The sequence below is a fragment of the Nycticebus coucang genome, chromosome 14, assembly GCF_027406575.1.
Source record: "Nycticebus coucang isolate mNycCou1 chromosome 14, mNycCou1.pri, whole genome shotgun sequence".
NCBI classification, from domain to species: Eukaryota; Metazoa; Chordata; class Mammalia; order Primates; family Lorisidae; genus Nycticebus; species Nycticebus coucang.
In genome coordinates, this window is record NC_069793.1 from 96,471,212 (window position 1) to 96,493,216 (window position 22,005).

Below are 22,005 nucleotides of genomic sequence, written 5' to 3' on the forward strand. Positions count from 1 at the left end.
GTTCTCTCTCAAATTTAATGTACTAGAAGAGACTTGCTAATAGAAAGTATTTGCCTCATAAGGATATTCTGCAACTACCAGTCTTGAGAGAGCATGAAGGAAGAACAAGAAAGGTCAGAGAGACCCAGGCACTCTGTATACACAGAGCTCTTCTCTAGAAATTATATAAATGCCCCCACTCCTTGCTATGCAGAAAACGATCTGTTGACCCAAGGCAGGAGGCTGTTTCAGGGGCCCAGAGGGAATAAGTCAAGGCTTAGGTTTTTGAATATTTCTTCTTTTACTATCTGATATCTAATATCTGATTTGAATGCATTGTTCCCTAAAACTGTGCATCTTGAGTTCTCTTATTTTCTTTGAAAAACATTGCTTTCTTTTGCAGAGCAGAAATCATTCTCTGAGTTGCATGAATAAGGATAGTGGGAGATTCTCCATGAAAGTTAAAAGACCAGTGTTGAAACTTCAACTCCCTGTTCACTCAACTATGGCCACACGGTAATTCCTGGCAGTATTAGAAGTGGGTAAGTGAGAGCCTGTGTGACAGTCAAGAGAAGCCACAGGCATTTAATGTCTCTGGGTTTCTCTCCTTTCTCATCGGCCTTTAGGATTAGTGCCTGAGTCACCTAATCAACTCGGATCTGACACATCAAATAATCAAAGCACAGAAGCTAGAAAGGCTCATCATGGTTCAATTTAAACTCGAACCTTGGAAAGAAAAAGATTTCTAACCATTTCCACTTAGCTGGGCATTCTCCACTGGATAGACTCCAAATGTTTCTCAAGAGCACTTACAATGGGCTGAGAGAGTAACCTAGTGAGAATAGCATTAGTTGAAACAGGTTTTCATCCTTTCCCTGCCTTCCCCTTCTCATACTGGAAGGGCCAATCTGGTCGATGGATCTCCAGAATATGATTTTTGGTAAAATGAGTTGTAGTGGCAAGACAGAGAGTGGGGATAGCCTGGAGGTTTGGACCATGGAGTGAGAGACTGGAGTGTGGGTCCAGGCCTTGTCACTTTGGATCTGTGCAATCTTGCAATCTTGCACCACCCTAACTTAACCTCTCTGAACTGCTATCCTCTTCTTGAGCCAATGGGGATGATAATATATAACAAATGTATCATATTAACTATCTAACAAAAATAAGTGATACACATACAGCTGTTACTATTATTGTTGTTATTTTCATGAAGGTACCAGAAGCCCTGAGCTGAATATAAATGTCAGACTTGCTCTTAAGGAACTCTGGATGCCTTAGGGAGGTTCCTGAGTCTGGGAAATGGTTTAAAAATGGGGCTCCTTGGGTTATGATAGGACATGCAGAACCTTCTATACACCAGTGCCAGTGCGGGCAGATACCTGGGGATCCAGCCAGTCCTCCTGAGGGACCAGCCCCATTGTGGAACTGATTGGGAGCTACATCCAGGGAATCATTGAGTGATTACAGCTCAAAGGAGGCCGACCCTTGAACCCACCCTAGAGGGAGATGCCCCATGTACCAACAGCCAATTTTGAAGCTGAACATTCAAAAGGAAATGGGATCTTGGCTCACTTCCCAGTTTTGCTGCTGTTCCCCTTTGCCTTAAAGTCTGCTTCTGGTCTTCTGAACTTAAAAGACAAAATGATTTCAGCAGTCCCCAATCCAAGAGCCAAAACACTAACCTGAGAGTGACTGCAGACTGCAGGAAAACATAACCCATTTTAATTACCTTCAGAATTATGCAGGGATTTGCTCTGGTGTACATGATAACCCCGTTGCTTTGCAGGGTCCGAAGACGCAGAGCAAGCTTGAAGTCCTCTTCCTTGCTGTTTTCTGAAAGCCGGTATTTGATGTAACTGTTTCCAGCAAAGCTGAGAGAAGTATGCCCTGAAAAGACCAACACGAGAAGACATATATACCTTTAACATCCACAAACCATCAGAAACGCATGAAACCACCTGTCAACCACTATGCAAATTATTAAGGGCCATGGGAAATTAATGAAAGCATTGAGGAGCAACCATTTTTTGTCTTGTTGTTTTTTCATTTAACTTTTGTGTGTATTTTATTTTTTGCATACATACATATATGTGTACATGTGCTCATATACATACCTTCCCCCTTAACATTATAACGTATGTTATAATGTTAACATATATCAGGCATTCAAGGTCTGAATCTCATCACAATTTTATTTAAAATTTTTTTTTTTCTTTGCAGATTTTGGCCGGGGCTGGGTTTGAACCCGCCACCTCCGGCATATGGGGCTGGCGCCCTACTCCTTTGAGCCACAGGCACCGCCCTAATTTTCTTTTTTTTTTACTTTGCCCAAATGAATGTATTTGAAGTGATATTGAGAGATTTAAGTGATTTTAAGCCTCAAAAAGGCTTGTAGTTTCTGCTAGTCCCCCCCTTTCTTTTATTGTTGGGGATTCAGGAGCAACCATTTTGATTAAAACCTGGTTCTCCATTTCATATCACACTCTAATTTCAAAGTGCAAAAATTATTAATCAGTCAGCTACCAAAAAATCTTAGTTGGCTCATGCCAAGAATAACTTGGTCAATTCCATGGCCTGGATTTTCTTTGTGTCACTAAGTTCTCAACTCCTGCTTTTTAAAATTAGCATTATTAAAAGCTATCCCTTCATGCCTTCCCCACCCCCAATAACTCAGGCACTCAAGGACATTCAGTCCCATGAAACAAAGGAAAGACAATAAAACCATTTTCTTTTTCTTTTCTTTCTTTCTTTCTTTTTTTTTTTTTTTTTTGCAGTTTTTGGCCAGGGCCGGGTTTGAACCCACCACCTCCGGTATATGGGACCGACGCCCTACTCCTTTGAGCCAGAGGTGTCGCCCCATAAAACCATTTTCAAATGATACTCACATTCCCCAAGTATCCTAACACCAAATCACCAGCTTGAGTCATTTGTCTTAATGTTCCAAAAGGGTAACTGATAGAAAGGAAATTTGTCTACAGTCATAATTCTACACCCCGATCATTGATTTCAAGGCTCCCTTTCCCAGAATCTTTAGTCCAACCCGCAATGCCCAAATCTGAGTTCATTCTGTTACTGCCTTTTGTGTCCTGTCGTAATGGTTGAAAGGCTGCCTTATTGGGATGAAAGGTGGAAAGTGTGGAAATACACCAAATGGAAAATAATCACAGATAATCAGAAGTTTTCTAAATAGAAATGAGAAGGGAAATCATGAGAAAGTGACCACAGAAGTTAGCAGCTGCGGATTACCCTGCACACCCACCTGCTGTGTGTGATGTGCAGGGAGGGACAGGGGCAGCGTGATTTTATTCTACATCTAAACCTTACATGACTCGGGCAAGCATCTGGATGGTCCTTTTGCTTCCTGGTAGCTCCTTCTTAGAGTCAACTACAAATGGGCTTTGGCTTCCATTTTTAAGAGTAGTACTTCTCTCTGCAACGACTGAGCTTCCAGGGCCCAAAGCTGAGCAAAGTACCTTGCACATACTAGTCACAGTTGTTTTTTTTATTCCCACTGTAATTATTATCATCATTACTCAGTAACTATCTCATGGATTCCAAAATTATAGAATCATTGTTCCTGCATTTCAAATACATCCTATAACATAAAGAGAATTCTGTTGGCACCCAAATGAACAATACTCTTTTTAGAGGTGATAGGTAGTGAATATGGATCAAATAAAGTATTGAAATTGAATGAAATTGGAAACAGAGAATCATTTGAATTAAAATAACCTAAATATTAATTTTTTTTTCCTTTCTTTAAGACACCGAGGTGAACCCCTCTCCTTTCTAGAACATGAAGTTATCATGGCTGTGCATTTCCAGTGGAGAGTCGGCTTACTTGGCGCTCCAGGCTGGGTTTCCTCTATGGTAGGCTAACAGGATTGGGTCGGCCCTGTCTTCTGTGGATCTTGGTTTTGTGGCTCTAGATTTGTGCAGCCCCATGAACAGCAAAGGCCACACCTCAGATACTCTGACTCTTACGCTCAGCAAACAGCCTTCAGTTTTCCATAATTTCACACTCTCAACAGCCACGTGCCATGATTGAAAACACATGTAGTCTCGCCATGTGCGTCCACAGTCCTTGCATGTTTCCTGAACACGGGCTGTGGCAAGGGTAAACCGCAAGTCAACGTAAGGGTGCACGTTAGCTGTGGTCCATTCTGATGGAAAGTATTGCATGCAGACAGAAATGTCATCTGGAAGGACTTGAACAGTGTAATTTTCTCAAGAGCAAATGTTTCAGGAACATGAAATCAGACCCTTGCTATTCCCCACCCCACCCCACCCTCCCACCCCCGCACCTGAGCACTCTCCAAGCTTCCCTGGTGGACACTGGCAGAGGAACGGCCTCCTGCTGGCCTCGTAACTGACACACTCCATATCTCCTGGACATGGCTTCTCCATGCAAGGGTCGCTGGAACCTGGGCACAGTCCTCCTGTGACAACAGAGGGAACACACGTGATCAGTACACAGGGGGATTCCCCTTTCGCTCCGGTGATCACAGGAGTGGTTCAGGAGCTGGGGAATACAGGCTCTGGGCTGAGTTCCAAAGAGGCCACCCAGGAGTAGGGTACCTGGATGGGCTCTACCTGGTACGTCTGCCTAAATCCACCGTCAGACTGAAGAATAAATAGAATGCCTCGTGTTAGCCTAAAATACGCTAAGGTTACACTTGCACTAGCTCCAGCGGAGGAAAGATCACAGTGAAGAGCCCTGGTAATACTTACTGGAAGGGGGTTCCTGCATATTACTGACTACCCGAGTGCATCACCTAAGTTCAGGTTTCTTCCACACCCATCTCCTGTCCTGAAAAACTTGGGAGTAGAAGATGTTAGCTGTTCATTTCTGGAGGTGGGGGAGATGCTTCTAAAGAAACGTATAACTAATTCTAAACCATGAAAGCGCACCTTACAATGATGTTTCCTAATCCCTTCAGGTACATGGTATTTTATTGATTTGCTATAAATGTGCCCTACTGCCTATCAAAAAATAGTGAAATTATCCTTGGCAAAGGAAGGCTTCCTTTTCACCTATTCAATGTTCACAGCCCAGTAAGATGAAAGGTTAATCCCTCAGAAGGGAAGTGCTGGGAAGCAGATTAACTGATGTAGCCAGAATTCAGGACACAAGTGAGCTCATTCAGAACCATAGGGATGGCAACCTGAGTCCGGGGAAGGAAGTACACTTTTCAAAGGTTCTGGATATTTCAAATGTAATCAGGCCACTTTCAAACTGGTAGGAGTTTAAGTGGTAAAAGGATTATGGAAAAGGATACACACATTAAAAATTACCCACAACCGAAACAGTAATTTCCTAAGTGGGTGAGCAGTGGCCTGAAGGACACGTTTCTCTGTGAATGAGAACAGGCTGGACACAGCAGCCTCCTTCTGGGCCAGAACTGACCTCTCGTCCTGCTCCTTTTCATTCTAAGTCCTTCCTCATCATTAAGCACATTGTCCTGTGGTACAGTAATTTCTTTGTCCAGGAGAAAGTAGACATTTAATCCTAGCTACCAAATAAACATTTTAAGAACTACAATCCTTGAGAGGGGCAATGTAGGCAGCACCAGCAAACTCAGAATTCATAAATCCTATTTTCTACTTTTGTATCTCTGTCACAAAAAGACTATTGGCACTCATACAGCTCACAAAGTCTTAGAAGATGAAGGCATTTTAACCTGAAAATTTGGAAGGATCTCTACTAATGCTTCTGTAAGACCTAAGTGCCCTGAAATAACATCTTCCTAGTTTCTGTCCATGGAATTTAAAATAGTGGTTTGACCATCTCATGACCTATTTCAAGAGGCTTTTGATAACCAGTTTTGAAAATACTTTGCTGCATTCATTGAACAAATAATTTTTCTAGGTCCAGTGAGGTGGTAGACCTGGGCATGGAATCATGATAGAAAACAATGCCTCCTTTCCATCACCACCAGGAAATAACAGGCAAGCACGTGATTGCAATATAGGAAGAAACCACATTTTTACTGCAGCCATACCAATATCTAGTTAAACAAATTTTTTTGTTTTAGTAGTAGCCATTCTTATAGGTGTAAGACTTACCTGTCCAGTGCAGTTATGGACACACGAAAAGCCCCCAGTTCAGAATTATACAATTCATCCATGTAATAAAAACACTTGTACCACCTTAACGTTTTCAAGTAAAAATTATAAAAAATAATAAACAAACAGAAATCTGTTACTTTCCCTTCTACAGACATTTGATTTTCCCTTCCATTTTAGTCATACTAAGAATACCCTCTCTAGAAATTTCTACATTTCTGAGATACAACTATATTTATAGTCTCTGCTGCTCTAATGTAATAGATGCATTGCTAAGAAACGTTGCATTATTAAAAACCTATTTTACAAGTTACTGTTTCCAAGGGGGAAAATGAGGGCTAATTTCAGATTCATGATAGCAACCATATTTATTCTGTTTTCTTTTTTTTTTTCTCTGCAGTTTTTGGCCGGGGCTGGGTTTGAACCCGCCTCCTCTGGTATATGGGGCCGGCGCCCTACTCCTTTGAGCCACAGGTACCATCCAACATATTTATTCTTGAAGGAATTATAACGTTTAAAAAAGAAATAGGTGGCCTGGTGCCGAGATTCACACCTATAATCCCAGCACTCTATAAGGCTGAGGCGGGAAGGCTGCTTGAGCTTTGGAGTTTGAGATAAGCGTGAGCAACACTGACAGATACTGTCTCTACTAAAGATGGAAAACATGAGCTAGGCCTGGTGGCATGTGCCTGTAGCTACTTGAGAGGCTGAGGTAGGAGGATCGCATGAGTCTAGGAGTTTGAGGCTGCAGCGAGCTACGCTGATGCCGCTGCACTCTCTCCAGGGCAGCCGAGTGAGACTTTGTCTCTAAATAAATAAATAATAGCTATAAGCGAATATAGTAAAAGCAAAATACTGTATTTCAGAATAAATCTAGCTTTTGGTTATTTCTACCTTTTATTCACATGTTTGGGCCGTTTTTGTTTGTTTGTTTTAACCACTGTCCTGCCCCGGTAATTAGTGAGGATTTCTTATTCTCTGACTCATTTTTCCCACTTTGGGTCAGAGCACAGAGCTGACAGGCAGAGCTCAAACTCACAGGTCTTTTCCTTTTCATTTCCTTGTGTCATGACTCGTAGCAGCCCATATGATTAAATCATCCTCATGAATGGATGAATTGTTAAACCCAATCCCTGCCATGAAAACTGCAGTGTGAGGCTATATCAAAACTACATGAATATAAATATTGTAAGTGCATTCTAAAGTGAATATTACTGTAATATTAGATATATTATTGTGTTTATGTTTATTCTAGCAGCATTGACTTTGATAGATTCTTTTCCTTTCTTTTTGTTTTTAATAAAGCGCTTTAGGGTTAAGGGGACAGCTTTTGGCAAGGGATGTGTCTTTGGATGCTTTAAAAATACTCTGGGCCCTCCTCCCTGAGTCCTAGTCCGAGATGTTTCAGCCGTAAACATTCCGGCTTCAGCTGCCGCTGTCAGCTCGTTCTGCTCTCAGCCCGCTCTCTCGTGGCTCCAGGAAGCCTGAAGACAGATTAGAGTCTACAGGTCCTTATAAATGTAGCACCGTCCTGAGCTGGGGACAAAGGTGATCGCATGCAGAAAACTGCAGTCCCTGCCTACCAGAGACTGCTAGTGATTGAGAAACAGTTCCCCCAAACTAAATATGAAGTGTCCTAAAAGTCACTTCTGAAGTCACAATGTATTATTATTATTTTTTTTTTTGCAGTTTTTGGCCAGGGCTGGGTTTGAACCCCCCACCTCTGGCATATGGGGCCAGTGCCCTACTCCTTTGAGCCACAGGCGCCGCCCTCACAACACATATTTTCTATGTGTTGGCCACCTCTTTGTAAAATTTTGTAATGCGTATTTCGTAAATAAAGGTACATTTAGCTACATTTTCCATTTTCCCTATGCATAGGAACTTTAGGGGCAGTTTTTGGGACACCCTATACTCCACATAACCAATATTTTAGTTCTTTCCTCTCTATAAAGTCTCATAAGAAACTAGGTCGTTTCTGAAATCCAGCAGAACCACCATAGTTGACCACTTCCTTTAGTTGAGCCAATTTTCATAGACTAGATGTGCCCCACATGTACGTATCAGTACAGCAGGCCTCATCCTCCTGGTGACCAACTCCGTATAGTGACCAGTTGGTTACAGTCACGCTGGTGGTCAACTTGCAGAGAGGTTCTATGGCATATACCATCAAAGGGACTTGATCTTTGTACACCAACTCTCAACAATATCACATGCCCCTCACCCTTACATGTGCTCAGATCTGGGTCCTGGAGTTAATGGTCTTCTTTCCAGCCAAAACCCTAAGTTATCCAGCAACCTAAAATCCACCATGCTTTGAATGGGTAAAGAGGGATTAACTTATTTTATGAAATCACAATTCTGCAATCCCCCTTTCAGGGAAACGTATACACCTAGTATTAAGAGCCTTAAAGACCCTCTCTCTGGTGGCAGAAAAGTGCCACCTCAGCTGAGTCCCTGTGAAGTAACAAAAGCGTCAACCCCTGCTGTCTTCTGGGAAGAAGTTGATCTTATTAACTATCATGAAAGAATCCAGGTTTAATTAACTTGTGCTGTGTATGGCAACAGCTTGGGGGGTGGAGGCTCCGAGACCCACGGGCTCTGTGTCTCACACAGCCATTAATTTGGTGCCAGAGTGAGCATGAAGGGAGAAAGGTCCCACTTCGTCACACCAGCCGAGGCCATTTCCTGCATGTCAGGGCAAGGCCAGACATTTTAGCTCTTGTCACAACATAAAGCTCTGCTCCCCACTACCCAGGTCCCTTGGGGAAGGCAGGGCAGTGTTGTGGAAAGGGTACTGTACTAATAAGTGGCACACCCAGGTTTGGGGACTGGCTTCTCATTTGACCACTGAGTCCCCTTTAACAAACTGCTTGGCTTTTCCAGGTCTCCATTTACTTTTCTGAAAAATCAACATAATGATTCTTCACAGCATTGTGAAAATTAAATGGGCTAGTATATATGAAAGCAACTTGCAAAGAAGACAACTGTAGTTAAAAACAAATCACTAGAAAGCTCTCAAAAATAGAGACACGAGTTTGATTCGGCAGCGTGGCAGAGATTGGAACTCAGGTGTCATCTTTTACTTGCTGTTCTTTTGGGTCAGATTCATGATTTGTAAGTTGGTAGGAGATACGGTGTACACTGGAGGCATAAAAGAGGGCCTGGAGCTTGTATTCCCTGGTGTCACGGGGCATGTGCAGCTTTGTCAGCCTCGTCACCACCTTTTCTGCTTCCAGGGCAGGTGACCCCCTCACACTGCCTCTCCACCAGGAGAAACGAGAGCACAGTGTGGCCATACTCTGAGAGAAGGCTTGCCACCGCCGAGATGTCTGCTCCGGTGGAAGCTGGTCACTCTCTACAGAGTTGATAACAGGTGATGGACTGGAGCAGAAGCTCCAGCGCTTGGGAACAAGCAGGCAGGAGAAGAGGAATCCTCTTGAGGTTTTAAAGGGTCTCGCTACGTATTTATGACTCTCTGCTCCTCACCTCCCCAGTGTCCCCACAGCCCCCTGGTTTAAGCCTGGGCCATTAGCCAATACATCCACATCTAGCTGTGATTATGACACTGCCACTAGGAGCTGATTCCACCTCCTGGTTTACGTTGCTGCCTCATTACACTGAAGAATCCAATAACTAGTGGTAAATATCCACGTCCTGAATCCACATGCCTTGCCAAGATGCCATGTCCTGGCGAATACCATACACGTCAATAAGCTCCCCACCTAATTCACGGCCTGTGAGAAGTTTTAAAAAACTGAGCTCTCAGCTTTGCAATTGTTCCTTGATTTCCCAAAAGCAGAGATTCACCCAGAATGGTATATACTGGACTCAGCCATATTTTCTCGATGATTTCACCAAAGACTGAATGCAGTTTCAGTCAAGACCTCCTCTCTGGAGGCTGTGATGTGTGGGTGGAAGATAAAGGGTGATGACCACTCGCTGAGCAGCTGATGTCACCACCAGGACAGGGACATCCAAACCTCTCCTGGCACACTGGGACTCAAGTGTGCTGGAGATGAGGGATCTGTAGATCAATCTCTTATGAATAAGAAATCGAAATGTCCCAGTTTTTTGGGGCAACCCATTTAAGATTCAGAGACACACTGAGGGCTATTCGTATTAACAGACTTCAGCCAACGTGCAAACTCACTTTCAGGTCTTTCCTTGCTGTGTACAAAACACATCAAGTCCCTGTTTTAAGCATCTTACTGCTTTACAGAAGCCATCACTTTATTTGATTGTGCTTATTAGGAACTTATCAGTATGGCCACCTGTGGGTGGGCTCTGACTACCTGTCCTACCATATTCCTCCCAGGGACTGTCCCTTCTCCTTACCATCTGGCCCAGCTGAGCTTACCGTGTGCCTGAGGGGGCCGGAGATCACGTCAGCCTCCTTTACCACTGTCTCCAGCACCCTGCCCAGGGATCGGCATAGACTGGGTGGGATTCAATTAACTGCCGAGCAGATGAGTGAACTAAAGGGCAGCCCAAATCTCTGGGCCTTTCTCGTACTTCTTACTCTGCTTAAAATGTATTCCCTCATGGTAAAGACCCATTAGGACAAGCTGTACTGTCTCCAGTGACTTTCTCAAACTCCTCCGAGTAGAACTGATAACCCCTCCTTTAGGCCTCCTGTGTGACCCAGGTACATCATCTGCAGCCTTCATGGCATGTATTTGTTCATAGCCAGGGAACAAAGGAATTCCTGATGTTTGGCTCGGAAAAGAGGATTCAAGGGGTCATAACAACTCTCCTTCTCTATCTAGAGGGCAGCCTGTGGAGGCAGGGCTGGTCAGCTCCTGTTCCTTGTGTCTCTGAAGGACACAGCGGGATGATGTGACAGCTGGATGGTTTTGGTGCCCTGGCAGGCAAAAGGTGGTCTCAGGGCTCGGCTGGTGAACTCCTAGCACTGGTGCTCAAATGACAATTAAGGTTATGGGGGGGGAAGCAGAAAGAGGGACGGAGGGTGGGGGGTGGGGCCTTGGTGTGTGTCACACTTTATGGGGGCAAGACATGATTGCAAGAGGAACTTTACCTAACAATTGCAATCAGAGTAACCTGGCTTATTGTACCCTCAATGAATCCCCAACAATAAAAAACAAACAAACAAAAAAAAACTTTGGCTGAATCACCCAGTCAGTCTAGTGGGTGGAGGCTGGATTGGGTGACGTCCATGGGTGTTAGGGTGCAGTGGTTAAGAGGTGCTTTGAGTAAGACTGTCAAATATGAAGGCTGACTGTGCCATTTTCTAGTTTTGTGACCTTAGGCACATCAATTGACCTCTCCAAGATCTGGATTCCTTAATTTTTGAAGGAAGTTAGATCCTACGTTTTAGGTTTATAGGAAGACTTAAATGCAATCCTGTATGTGTGAACACTAGCATGGTAACTGGTCATGTCTTGATAAATGTTAGCTATACCGTCTGTCCCCTGTCTTAATCTATGCACTGCACTGCACGCAGTTTCTCATCTCCATGTTCTGCAGTTCATGCCTCTCAGCCTGGAAGCCTCCGTCCTGGTCACTAGCTACCCCTCGGCATCCTTTCAGACCTCGCTGAGGCAGCACCACCTTCAGTGCTTCTGGGCTCCTCTTCATCCCCTGGCACACCTGAGGCTAGCACCACCCCCACTGCTGGAGGACAGGGCTACTGTCCGACCCAGCTCTGCCTACATAGGCCTCAGTGACGGCACGCGCTCCATGCCTCTCACTTGGAGCACTGGGTTCCATTCTGTGCTCTGTCTCTGAACAAAGACTCGACAGATCAGGCCTCCACCCCGCGGCTTCCACTGCCCCACCCATAAACATGCTTGTCCTCAATTCCAATGGTCTCACTGGGGAGTCCATTCTCTAGGACAAGAGTCTTCCTCTTGATATAAGACTTTTGAAAAATCAATGAAATTAAAAAAAAAAATAGGCAATAGGCATAGCCCCACGGTCTTCCCCGATAAACTTTCCTCTCGTTTCCCCTGTACAGATCGATCATTTCCCCATTCTGTAAGTTGGTGTCTGGGTTTCTTACAGAAAGGACAATGTTCACTGAACACCTGAAATGCACCAGCAGCCACTGCAAAAGACCAGAGCTTGGTTATCTCCCGAAGAGCTGTTCAAATAGGATGCTCGATGGTGGCTGGGACTTAATGAGTTTATTTGGCACTTAAAGTCAAGTCTGCTTTTGTTTTGTTAAAGCAACTTGGCATCTCGGTTCAAGATGCTAATGATGATAATTGGGCCAAAACAAAAAAAAAATCTGTATGAGAAAAAGACGAACAGGAAGGTGGGATAAAATAGAATCTTGAGGCCAAATTTGGGTAGAACTCACTACACAGCCCAGAACAAAGAGCTCCCTCTATTTGTCGTGCAATTGTTCCCCCAAGTGGTGGAAAAGTCCTCTGAGTGAGTCTGTTAACCTCCCAGAATAAATATATGAGCAGCCGATCCTAGTTGTATACCTGTGTTATGTGTTTGGGAGAAAAACATCATTTCTCCTTTCTAATAAACGAGAACATGCCTAATGCTTACCTTAACAATGCATCACTGTATTTTTATTTTTTTTGAGACAGAGTCTCATTTTGTCACCCTCAGTAGAGTGCCATGGTGTCATAGCTCACAGCAACCTCAAAGTCTTGGGCTCAAACAATTCTCTTGCCTCGGCCTCCTAAGTAGCTGGGACTATAGGCGCCTGCCACAACACCTGGCTATTTTTAGAGATGGGGTCTTGCTCTGGCTCAGGCTGGTCTCAAAGCTGTGAGCTCAGGGCAATCCACCCGCCTCGGCCTCCCAAAGTGCTAGGATTACAGGCAAGAGCTGCCGTGCCTGGCCCATCACTATATTTTTATTTAAATGAAAAGTTTAGATGATATGAAAGAGCTACTGTGATTACAACTCACACCCTGAACCTAGAGGAAAATATTTTTGCTATGAGCTTTCTCTAAGTTTGGTTTCCTGGCCTCCAACATTAGAGTCTCCCAGGCTGTACCCTACACATACTGTCCATATGTGAGCCTGGGGCTCAGGAAAGGGCATTTTAACCTCTGCCTTTCTGGGGTCATATTGTGAGGCTGGCAGTCAGTCTGCTAGGAAAGTGTGGTTATAGTCATTTGTCACTTAACAATGGGAGACATTCTCATTGGGAGGAATGTGTCGGTAGGAATGTTGTCACTGTGCAATCAGAGAGTGAGCTTACACAGAGGAGACAGAACAGCCACCCTCACACATGGGCTCTATGCTGTAGCCTATTGCTCTGAGGTTAATAAACGTGTGACAGGTCACTATGCTGAATCCTGTAGGCAAGTGTGACACAACAGTAAATACTTGTATATCTAAACTTCCTTGGTGTCTAAACATAGAAAAGGAAATGTGCTGAGCTGACATTATAAGGCAATAGACAATGTTCAGCTCTCATATAATCTTGTGGGACCACCGCCAAAAATGTGGTCACTCCCTGAGCAAAAACATCACAAGGCAACACACGGCTGTGCATGACTATTCTGACAGGGCACACAGCACATAAGAAAAATGAAGAGCCCTTGGCATTAAGAAGCAGGTAACAGGACCCCAGGAGGACCCTTTACAGGGTCAGCATGCTGCTCTCACCAGCGGTAGGGCCAGGGCGGGGCACCCAGCTGCCATATCTGTAACGAAGACTCATGTAGACTTACCTCCGAAGACTGGGCCAGGTGACCTTCTGAGCTCCTTTTACCACCAACATTTTGAATTTTATTTTATAGCTTAATTGTAAGAGTGACTTAAAGGTGAGAAGAGGCTGGGAGCTTAGCCTGACTATGCAAAAGCTCGTAACAAGAAAATATTGGCTTTTCATTCGTTTTTTTTTCAAATTTTTATTTATTAATTTTTCTGAGACAGTCTCATTTTTTTGCCCTCTGCAGAGTTCTGTGGCACCCTGTTTCACAGCAACTCCAAATCTGGGTCTCAAGAGATCCTCTTGCCTCAGCCTCCCGAGTAGCTGGGACTACAGGAGGCCACGTGGAGGCACTCTCCTCCACATCTGGGAGATGACTCACAAAAAATTGTGGCATTCTAGGTTTACTAGGAGTAGAGAGGTATGTAGAGACTAAAGAACTGGTGTCCCGAGCAGGGACTTCATCTTGCAACATAGTGAATTTACAGCATTCGTGTCTTACACGAAACAGAAAGCAAGCCTTTTACCCGCCCCTCCCCCGCCGAAATCCCCCCATGTAAATTTTTCCTTTAAGAAATCCTGCAAAGCCTTCTCCCACCCCGACTCTTCCTAATGCACTCGTACACATCCCCAAAGACCCAGCACATAGGTGGTACAAATGCCACAGAAAGCTCTTCTTTGGCCCCAGGAGGGGCTCTGTATTTTCTATGCCCTAGTATTTATAATAGTTCCATTATAGAAAGCAGGTACTTGTAAACTGACTTCACAATTGTCAGATCTTAAGGGCAGTGACTATTTTTTCTACTTTGAATATTCAGTGCCTAGGCTGTGCTGCCTCCACAGATTTTTTTTCTGGAATAAATGAGTTTTCAGAGTACAAGTATTAATTAGCTGGTATAGTTTCTTCTGCAGGCAGGGTCTATCCCCAACTCCTTCTGAGCCCTGTCTGAAGTGCCTGGCAGAGTTTTGGTATATGAATCAGTTTGTCTACAAAGGAAATATCGGGAAGGCCCAGAAAGCTGGCACTTATAAATCCTGCAGAAATGCATTGCACCCAGCATGTATGCTTTGAGTTTCTATGCAGCTAATTTACGTATTCCACAAGTCTGGACATCACTGCACCTACCTGGTGAGAAGATAAACAGGAGTCACTGGGTACCACACAGCAAGCAGCTGGCAGTCCTGGGGAGTCTGTCTAAGTTTCTCCTGAGAGCTGTCCCCTACGGCCTCCCTCTGATGAGCTCATTCTCCCAACTGCAACCAAGAACATTCCACGAGGGAAGAGGCCACGGGCCCTGCCTATACCCAATTACCTAAAGGAATGTTTTACAAATGGCCTTCCTTCTGGGCACGGTCCCTTTGGACCAAGTTCAAATTGGCTAGAAAAACTCTGGGTGCAATTTCCTTCGAAGAAGGCAGTGAATTTATGGCTTCATATGTCAGAGAGAGGAAAAGAGGCAGAGGGCATGCTCAGTGACCACTGTGGGCATGTGCAGCTACGACCTCTGACCAGTAAAGGCCAAGCTTTGGTGACTCCAGTTACATCAACAAACATGAGCCACTGTGAACCTATCCCCTGACTGTGCTCCCTGACACCTACCCCTGTTTCTCACTGAAGCAAATGGAACGGCCTTTTCCCTCCGAAACAGCTTCCTGACTTGTCTCCCTGCTTCTGGCCTGGCCCCTCTTGTCCATTCCCCTCTGCAGCCAGCATGCCCTGTGGGAAAGACAGACCTGAGGCTGCCATTTCTTCACTTTGTGTCTTTCTGCTCCCCCTGCCTTGACATAATGTCTAAGTTCTTCACGTTGCCTAACAGCCCCTGTGTGGTCACTGGGCCTGCTCTCCAGTCTCATCCGTCATCCCTGCCCACCCCTGCTGGCCAGCGGCAAGCTCTTTCAATCCCCTCTGTGGACATTCCTCTCTCGCCCCTCAGCCACCCCAACGCTGCCTCTTGCCTGGAACACTCTCCTTCCTCCCCTCCCTTAATCCCTGCTTGCCTTTATCTCATTCAAGAGGACACTCCTCTAGGAAACCTCCCACAGGACTTGCTACCTCTCCTGAGAATCCTCCTCACACCTGCTCCCTGCTCCCCTGTCTGTCATCTGGGCTACTGCCTAAGCCACAGAGCCCTGGGAGTTCACTCCTGCAGCCCCAGTACCTATCATAGGTGCCGGGCACACAGTAGGTGGTCACTTAACGTTGAGTTGAATAAGTGAATGAGTGCATGCATGCCTGGAAGGGCAGCCCAGTCCACGCCCAGGATCTGGGGAGGCAGGTGGGGACCCCGGACCGCACTCACCGTTACAGGTGCAGCGCACGTTCCGGTAGAAGCGCGGACACACGAAGCTGATACGTGCGGTGCTGTAGGTCAGGAGCGCGTGGGAATCTAGCGACAGGCCCTGCTCGCAGTGCTGCTCCTGACAGTCCAGCGCCGAGCAGTTCTTCTCCAGGATGGCCGAGATGCGCACCACAGTGTCCAGGTGTCTCCTGGCGCCAGACAGCTTCTGGATGAGGTAGGCCGGCTTGTAGAACTCGCTGCTGTGCGTCTCCACGGCAAACAGCATGTCCAGCTGGCCGGTGCCCACCACGGGCTGGATACTGATGACCCGCAGGTTGTCCTGCTTCTGGGTGAGCACCGCGCTCCGCAGGGCGCGCCGCAGGCCGCGCAGGTGCAGCCCCACGAAGTCCTCGGGGGACACGTCCTCAAAGCGGATGGTGACCGTGTTCTGCAGCATCTCCCGCACCAGCTGCTCCACGTGCACCACCACGTCGATGGGCACCTGGAAGCGGCCGTCACTCACCGACACGTTCAGGACGTACTTGCCACTGTCCAGGCCGCCCAGGGCGATGATCTTCCCATCGTGACTGTTCACTTTAAACAGGCTCTTCTGCTCTGATTTTAGCGCAAATGTGAGCACATCATACATGTCTTGGTCTGTGGCGTGGATCTTCCCAATGACCCCGCCAGGAAAGTCATCCTCCATGGTGACGATGAAAATTTCAAGGGGGATGGCTGTGGGCTTGTGGGTACTTTCCTCAATGACACGCACACGGATGAAGGAGCGAGAAACTTGCTGGGGTTTGCCTGAGTCCTTTGCCTAAAAAAAAAAGAACGGGGGAGGGCAGGGGAGAAAGGCAACGTTCTAAGAAAAACAATCAGAATAATGTAGAGAAAAACCTCTGATGGAAGATGTCTCTCCTTTCACCATGTTTGGTTCTTTCTGCATCCCTCGGCCAGAAAAGCTGAGGATGTGATTTAAGTAAGAGGAGTGATTTACCACCTTCCATCCCATATGTACAATCTGCCTCGGCCAATAAAATGTGTGGACACAATAAAGCCAGTGGGGTGAACAGGGAAGGAGGACAGAGGGCTACAGGACCCAACCTGCCCACAACAGGCTGGCTTTGCTTTAAGGTTGCCGGAAACCCCAGGGGAAGCTTTGTGAAGTGTTGGAGGAGAAATCTTTATTCTTGGTTGGATTCCTTCCTTTTGACCGGCCTGGATAGCACCTTTCTGAATGTTTAAGAAACAACATTAAGCGGGATTTAACCATAGCAAAGTTTAGAATAACAAAACATACCCCGAAGGAAAAAATATGTAGCCTGTAAAATACCTTTTCATGTAAGAATCAACGGGACAATCACTCGGGCACCGGGTCTTTCCTGAGTACTTGACTCAGTTGTGAAGGACTCTGGTGAGCAGGGTCAAAGGGCAGAGTTCTGAGGATGGGGGGCTGCAGTGGACCCTGCAGGGCTGGGGGGACCTGGGGAGATGTGTCCTTGTCTGTGGAAGGTGGTGCAAGAGCCTGGGCATCACCCAGACCTGTGTTTGAATCTTGTGTCTGTCACCCATGAGTAAGTTACTTACCTCCTCCTGGCTTGATTTCCATACCTTTAATAGGAGGAAAATAGTAGTATCTATCTCACAGGTTTTTGTATCGTGAGAATTAAAAGAGAGCCTGATTGCAAAGTACTTAACCCAGAGACATGCTCAGTACATGATGGTCTGTGTGAGTGCTGTGATTTTTTTATTACCATCATTACATCATCTGTTGGATGGAGGACAGGAGCCAGAGACACCACAACGGAATATTCATGTAGGAGGAGATAAGTTTAATAAATTAGGTTGAACTTGGAGGGCCTCAGAGGATGGCGATGAGTCTGGACTTTAGAAGCCACAGAGGATGACAGAAAGGCAGGAAGCCCCCAGGTGTACGGTGACAGAGACATGAGCCTTTGGCCAAAGAAGCACATCTTTGGAGTGGTATCTGCTTAAAGGCTCTGAAATTCCAAATCTGAAAGTCTGGGGCCCAAACCCAGCCTGTATGGCCCATGTATTTTGAAACACTGGGAAGCCATATGTAGTTTTAGTTTAGGTCAGGCACCGGCAAACATTTTCTGTCAAAAGCTAGACAATAAATGTGTCAGGCTTTGCGGGTGACACAGTTTCTATCACAACTACACAGGCTGTTCTTACAGCACGGGGGCAGTCACGGGGCGTGTGTGAATGAATTAGTGAGACCAGGTTCTAATACAACTCTATTTATAAAAATGGGCTGAGGGCAAGATTTGGCCAGTTTGCTGATCCCTGGTTTAGGAGAATGATGGAATCAAAGTGGGATGATTAATCTGGGAGGGGTTAGGAAAGGATCAGAGGAATATAAGGTTAACGCCAGACCAAGCACCCAGGAGGGTCCTACAGCAGGAGCGTGGCAGTGGGGAGACACAGAATGCTGCCAGGCATGGCACAGGGCACGGAAGGGGCCTTGTGAAGCAACAACACACAGGACTTGGTGTCAGTTTAATGTAAGAGACGAGGGGGAAAGCGCTCTCCATGGAGATTCCAACACCTGAGACGTTTTGGAAAATCTGCTCCCTGACAGCCAGAGAGGGTATATAAACAACTGGAACGGTTTCTGTGAGAGCACCAGAAATCCCTCCTTGCTTTGAGCACCCAGGCTAAAATATAACATGATTACAGCCAGGTATGGTGGCCTGTAACCCCAGCATTTTGGGAGGCCACACCTCAAGGACTACTGGAGGCCAGGAGTTCAAGAGCAGCCTGGCTCCATCTATGTAAACATGAACGAGGTAAAGTCTCCATCTTTCTATAAGGCTGCATAATATTCCATGGTGTACATACACCACAATTTATTAATCCATTCGTGGATCGATGGGCACTTGGGCTTTTTCCATGACTTAGCAATTGTGAATTGGGCTGCAATAAACATTCTGGTGCAATTATCTTTGTTGTAATGTGCTTTTTTGGTCTTCTGGGTATATACTTGTAGAGGAATTATAGGATTGAATGGCAGGTCTATTTTTAGATCTGTAAGTGTTCTCCAAACATCTTTCCAAAAGGGAAGTATTAATTTGCATTCCCACCAGCAGTGCAGAAGTGTTCCCTTTTCTGCACATCCACGCCAACATCTCTGGTCTTGGGATTTTGTGATATAGGCTAATCTTACTGTAAATGTAGAATATAACTGTCTTAACACAATAACTAAGAAAATGCCAGGAAGGCTATATTAACCAGTGTGATGAAAATGTGTCAAACTGTTTATAAAACCAATGTATGGTGCCCCATAATGTACACAGCTATGATTTAAAATTAATTAAAAAAATAAATATATCCCCAGACCCCCCCCAAATAAATAAAACATAAAAAATAAAAAAAAATTATTAGTTTTGTTAAAAAAAAAAAAGAGCAGCCTGGGAAACATCATGAGACCTTGTCTCTACAAAAATAATAACAAATTATTCACATAATAGTGTTGGAAGAGCAGGTAGCAACTGAAGAGTTCACTGCTGTGCTGGAAGCTGGCAGACATTAATTTGGAAGGATTCATGGGGTAGAATAAGTTGTAACTTAGCCGAAGCGATGATATAATATATACAAGAGTCACTGCTGTACCAATATAAAGAATTACTATTGTTATTATTGCCACCATTAATAATGAGTCTAGGTTGCCCTCTGCGGGCAAATGACTGTGCAGAAACAGTCACTCCGTTTCACTGATGAGACGGAAATCTTGGTATTTATAAAGTTTATAGACAGGAACTTTGGGGGCCTGCTCATTTCCCGCTCTTCGCCATTCCCTTGGCACACCTGCCACATTGCCTCTTTGTTGTATTTTACTTCACACAGGCCAGTGACCCTGAGGAACTGAAGTGCTGGCAGGCGGTGGCCCGCTGAGTCCTGGGTCCCCTTCTGCCTCACCAAGGAAGGCCTGCCCAGCCCAGGCACGATAGGGCTAAATCTCATTCAGACAGAGACCAGTAGTTTCCCCACATGGGGTAATGTGGCAGATAATACTCATTACCAAACAGCAAGAACTGACCAATGAGTTCTCTTTGGAGGGTCAATTAGAGCCACAGGAAATTTCAGAATGCAGAGCTAAGCCCAGTGATGTCTCCTGAGTACACCCGCAGCAACGTCCTTCCTGAACAACGCAGCTTCCTTCCCTTCCTGTTCAATTTCACACACAGAGGCCGCTTTTATTGGTGTGAAATTGAATTTGAGATTAAAAGGAGAACATTCTTGAGTAACAATGAATTATGTTGACTTGCTCAACAAAGAAAAACGAACCGAAGAGGCCAGAAACAAGCGCGCGGGAGAAGACGGCCTGATGTGAGCAGAGAGCGGTGTCCTACCTGGACACACAGGACGTACTCCGGAGACTCTGTGTGCTGGAAGACCACGGCCGAGCGCAGGATCCCGTGAGGGTCCAGCAGAAACTCCTCCTCTTCATTTCCCGACAAAATAGAGAATGAAAAGGGAGCCCCATTGTGAAAGGAGTCTCTGTCTGTCACCACCAGCTGCAGGATGCTGGTGCCCACCGGCTTATTTTCCTGTATAAAAGAGTACAACAGAAAGGGAGATAAAATTACACTTCTCTTCACATTAAAAAAAAAAAAGAAAACAGAACAAAATGAAGCCATCATTCCCGGCTGAGAGTGCTGCTCCCCGAAACAGGGCTTTCAGCGGAAGGGATTCCCTGTGATACTATCTCGTCCTCCTGTGAACGCCGTGCTTCCCGGACTGTACTGCCCCCCACAACTGCCCCATGGGACAGTCCTCCGCAGGTGAGGACACAGGGACTTCCAGCTAACGGGTTTACAGGTTCCAAGGATGGTGCTGGGTGCAAGCTTGTCCTGGGTGGGCTGGCAACGCTCTGAGTTCAGGTTCCTCACACTCGCTGCAACATGATCACTCTAAGGCCCAATGCTGAGGCCATGTCACAACATCAGACTCTTGTGGGGGAGGAGGAGCATCCTGGCAACTTCCCAGTCAACATGCCATGTGGAAAACAGGGCTTTACACCCCACTCTCCACATCACAGTTTCGCCACATTTCTTTAGGAACAAAAAAGGGGGTAAAATACTTCCCAAATTGTGAATGATGAGAAAGAGAAACCTTAACTTTGTCAGAACTTTTGGAAGCCCTGATGTGATAACGTAAACATTATTTTGCAGCACTTATCTGTGCTTTTTCCCCAAAATGGGAACACACAAAGCTCCCTCTTGGGTCAAAGGTGGTAATCACTTTGAAAATGCTGAGTTAAATCCTCTGCAGCTCAGGCACTGGCGCCCCTTCCCCACTGGTTCAAACTTGAGTGTTTCCACAGCTTGGGCCTGAGGCGGTTTCATTAGTTCAGACCTCCCGATGTCACTGAGACACGGGTTAGATGGTTTGGATCTCTGAGACGGAGACATTGATACGCTACAGTTTGAAGGGCAAGTCCGCTCACGTTTTATGAATCAAAATTATGAAAATCACACGTTGGGATAAAGAAGTCATTCTGTGTTAGCAAAAGGGAGGCACGCTTTTGGAAGGAGAAAGAGGGAAGGACTAAAAATACCTGTGACTTTGTTCTTTCTCTCAAGTGCTCTTTTGGTCATCAAGAACGAGACACCGTCTCTCTCTGGACCAGTCGTGGGACAGCTTCAGACCCGTGCAGATTTACAGCCTTACACTGACAACATCCCCAGCACCACACAAAACAAAGATTTATTGATTGGTTGGCTCACTCTATAAAGGCCATTTCCTTCGTAGAAGAGAGGGACAGAGGGAGAACGTGGCCCTCAGGGTCACTGTCTGGGGAAGAAGGTGTCATGAAACACAGGCGGGCCCAGCCCTGGAGACAAGGGACCCGGTCCTTTCAGTGCTGACTTCCTGATGTGCATTTGAAAACGGTCTGTCTAGCTGATGGATGTGTGTCATAAAACCAAATGTTGAGTGGGCAGAGCCCATTTTCTTCTGGGGGCAGTGAGCACCCTGGTGGACAGCAGTCAGGTACAGAAAGAGAAATGGAGA

The 22,005-nt window shown here is 45.7% G+C and overlaps 1 protein-coding gene and 1 long non-coding RNA gene across 2 annotated transcripts in view; one reads left to right on the plus strand and one right to left on the minus strand.

The window, feature by feature from the left end:
* Window positions 1–1,896, plus strand: part of LOC128565486 (uncharacterized) — a 31,058-nt gene extending 29,162 nt beyond the window's left edge. The window contains exons 2-3 of the long non-coding RNA XR_008374266.1: window positions 383–521; window positions 1,766–1,896. This is a non-coding gene — a long non-coding RNA (uncharacterized LOC128565486). The remainder of the gene's footprint in view (window positions 1–382; window positions 522–1,765) is intronic.
* Window positions 1–22,005, minus strand: part of FAT3 (FAT atypical cadherin 3) — a 768,910-nt gene that overhangs the window by 34,294 nt on the left and 712,611 nt on the right. The window contains exons 18-21 of the mRNA XM_053561979.1: window positions 20,343–20,540; window positions 15,988–16,786; window positions 4,284–4,418; window positions 1,709–1,866 (exon numbers count right to left, since the gene is read on the minus strand). Of these exons, the coding sequence (XP_053417954.1) occupies window positions 1,709–1,866; window positions 4,284–4,418; window positions 15,988–16,786; window positions 20,343–20,540 (1,290 nt within the window). The remainder of the gene's footprint in view (window positions 1–1,708; window positions 1,867–4,283; window positions 4,419–15,987; window positions 16,787–20,342; window positions 20,541–22,005) is intronic.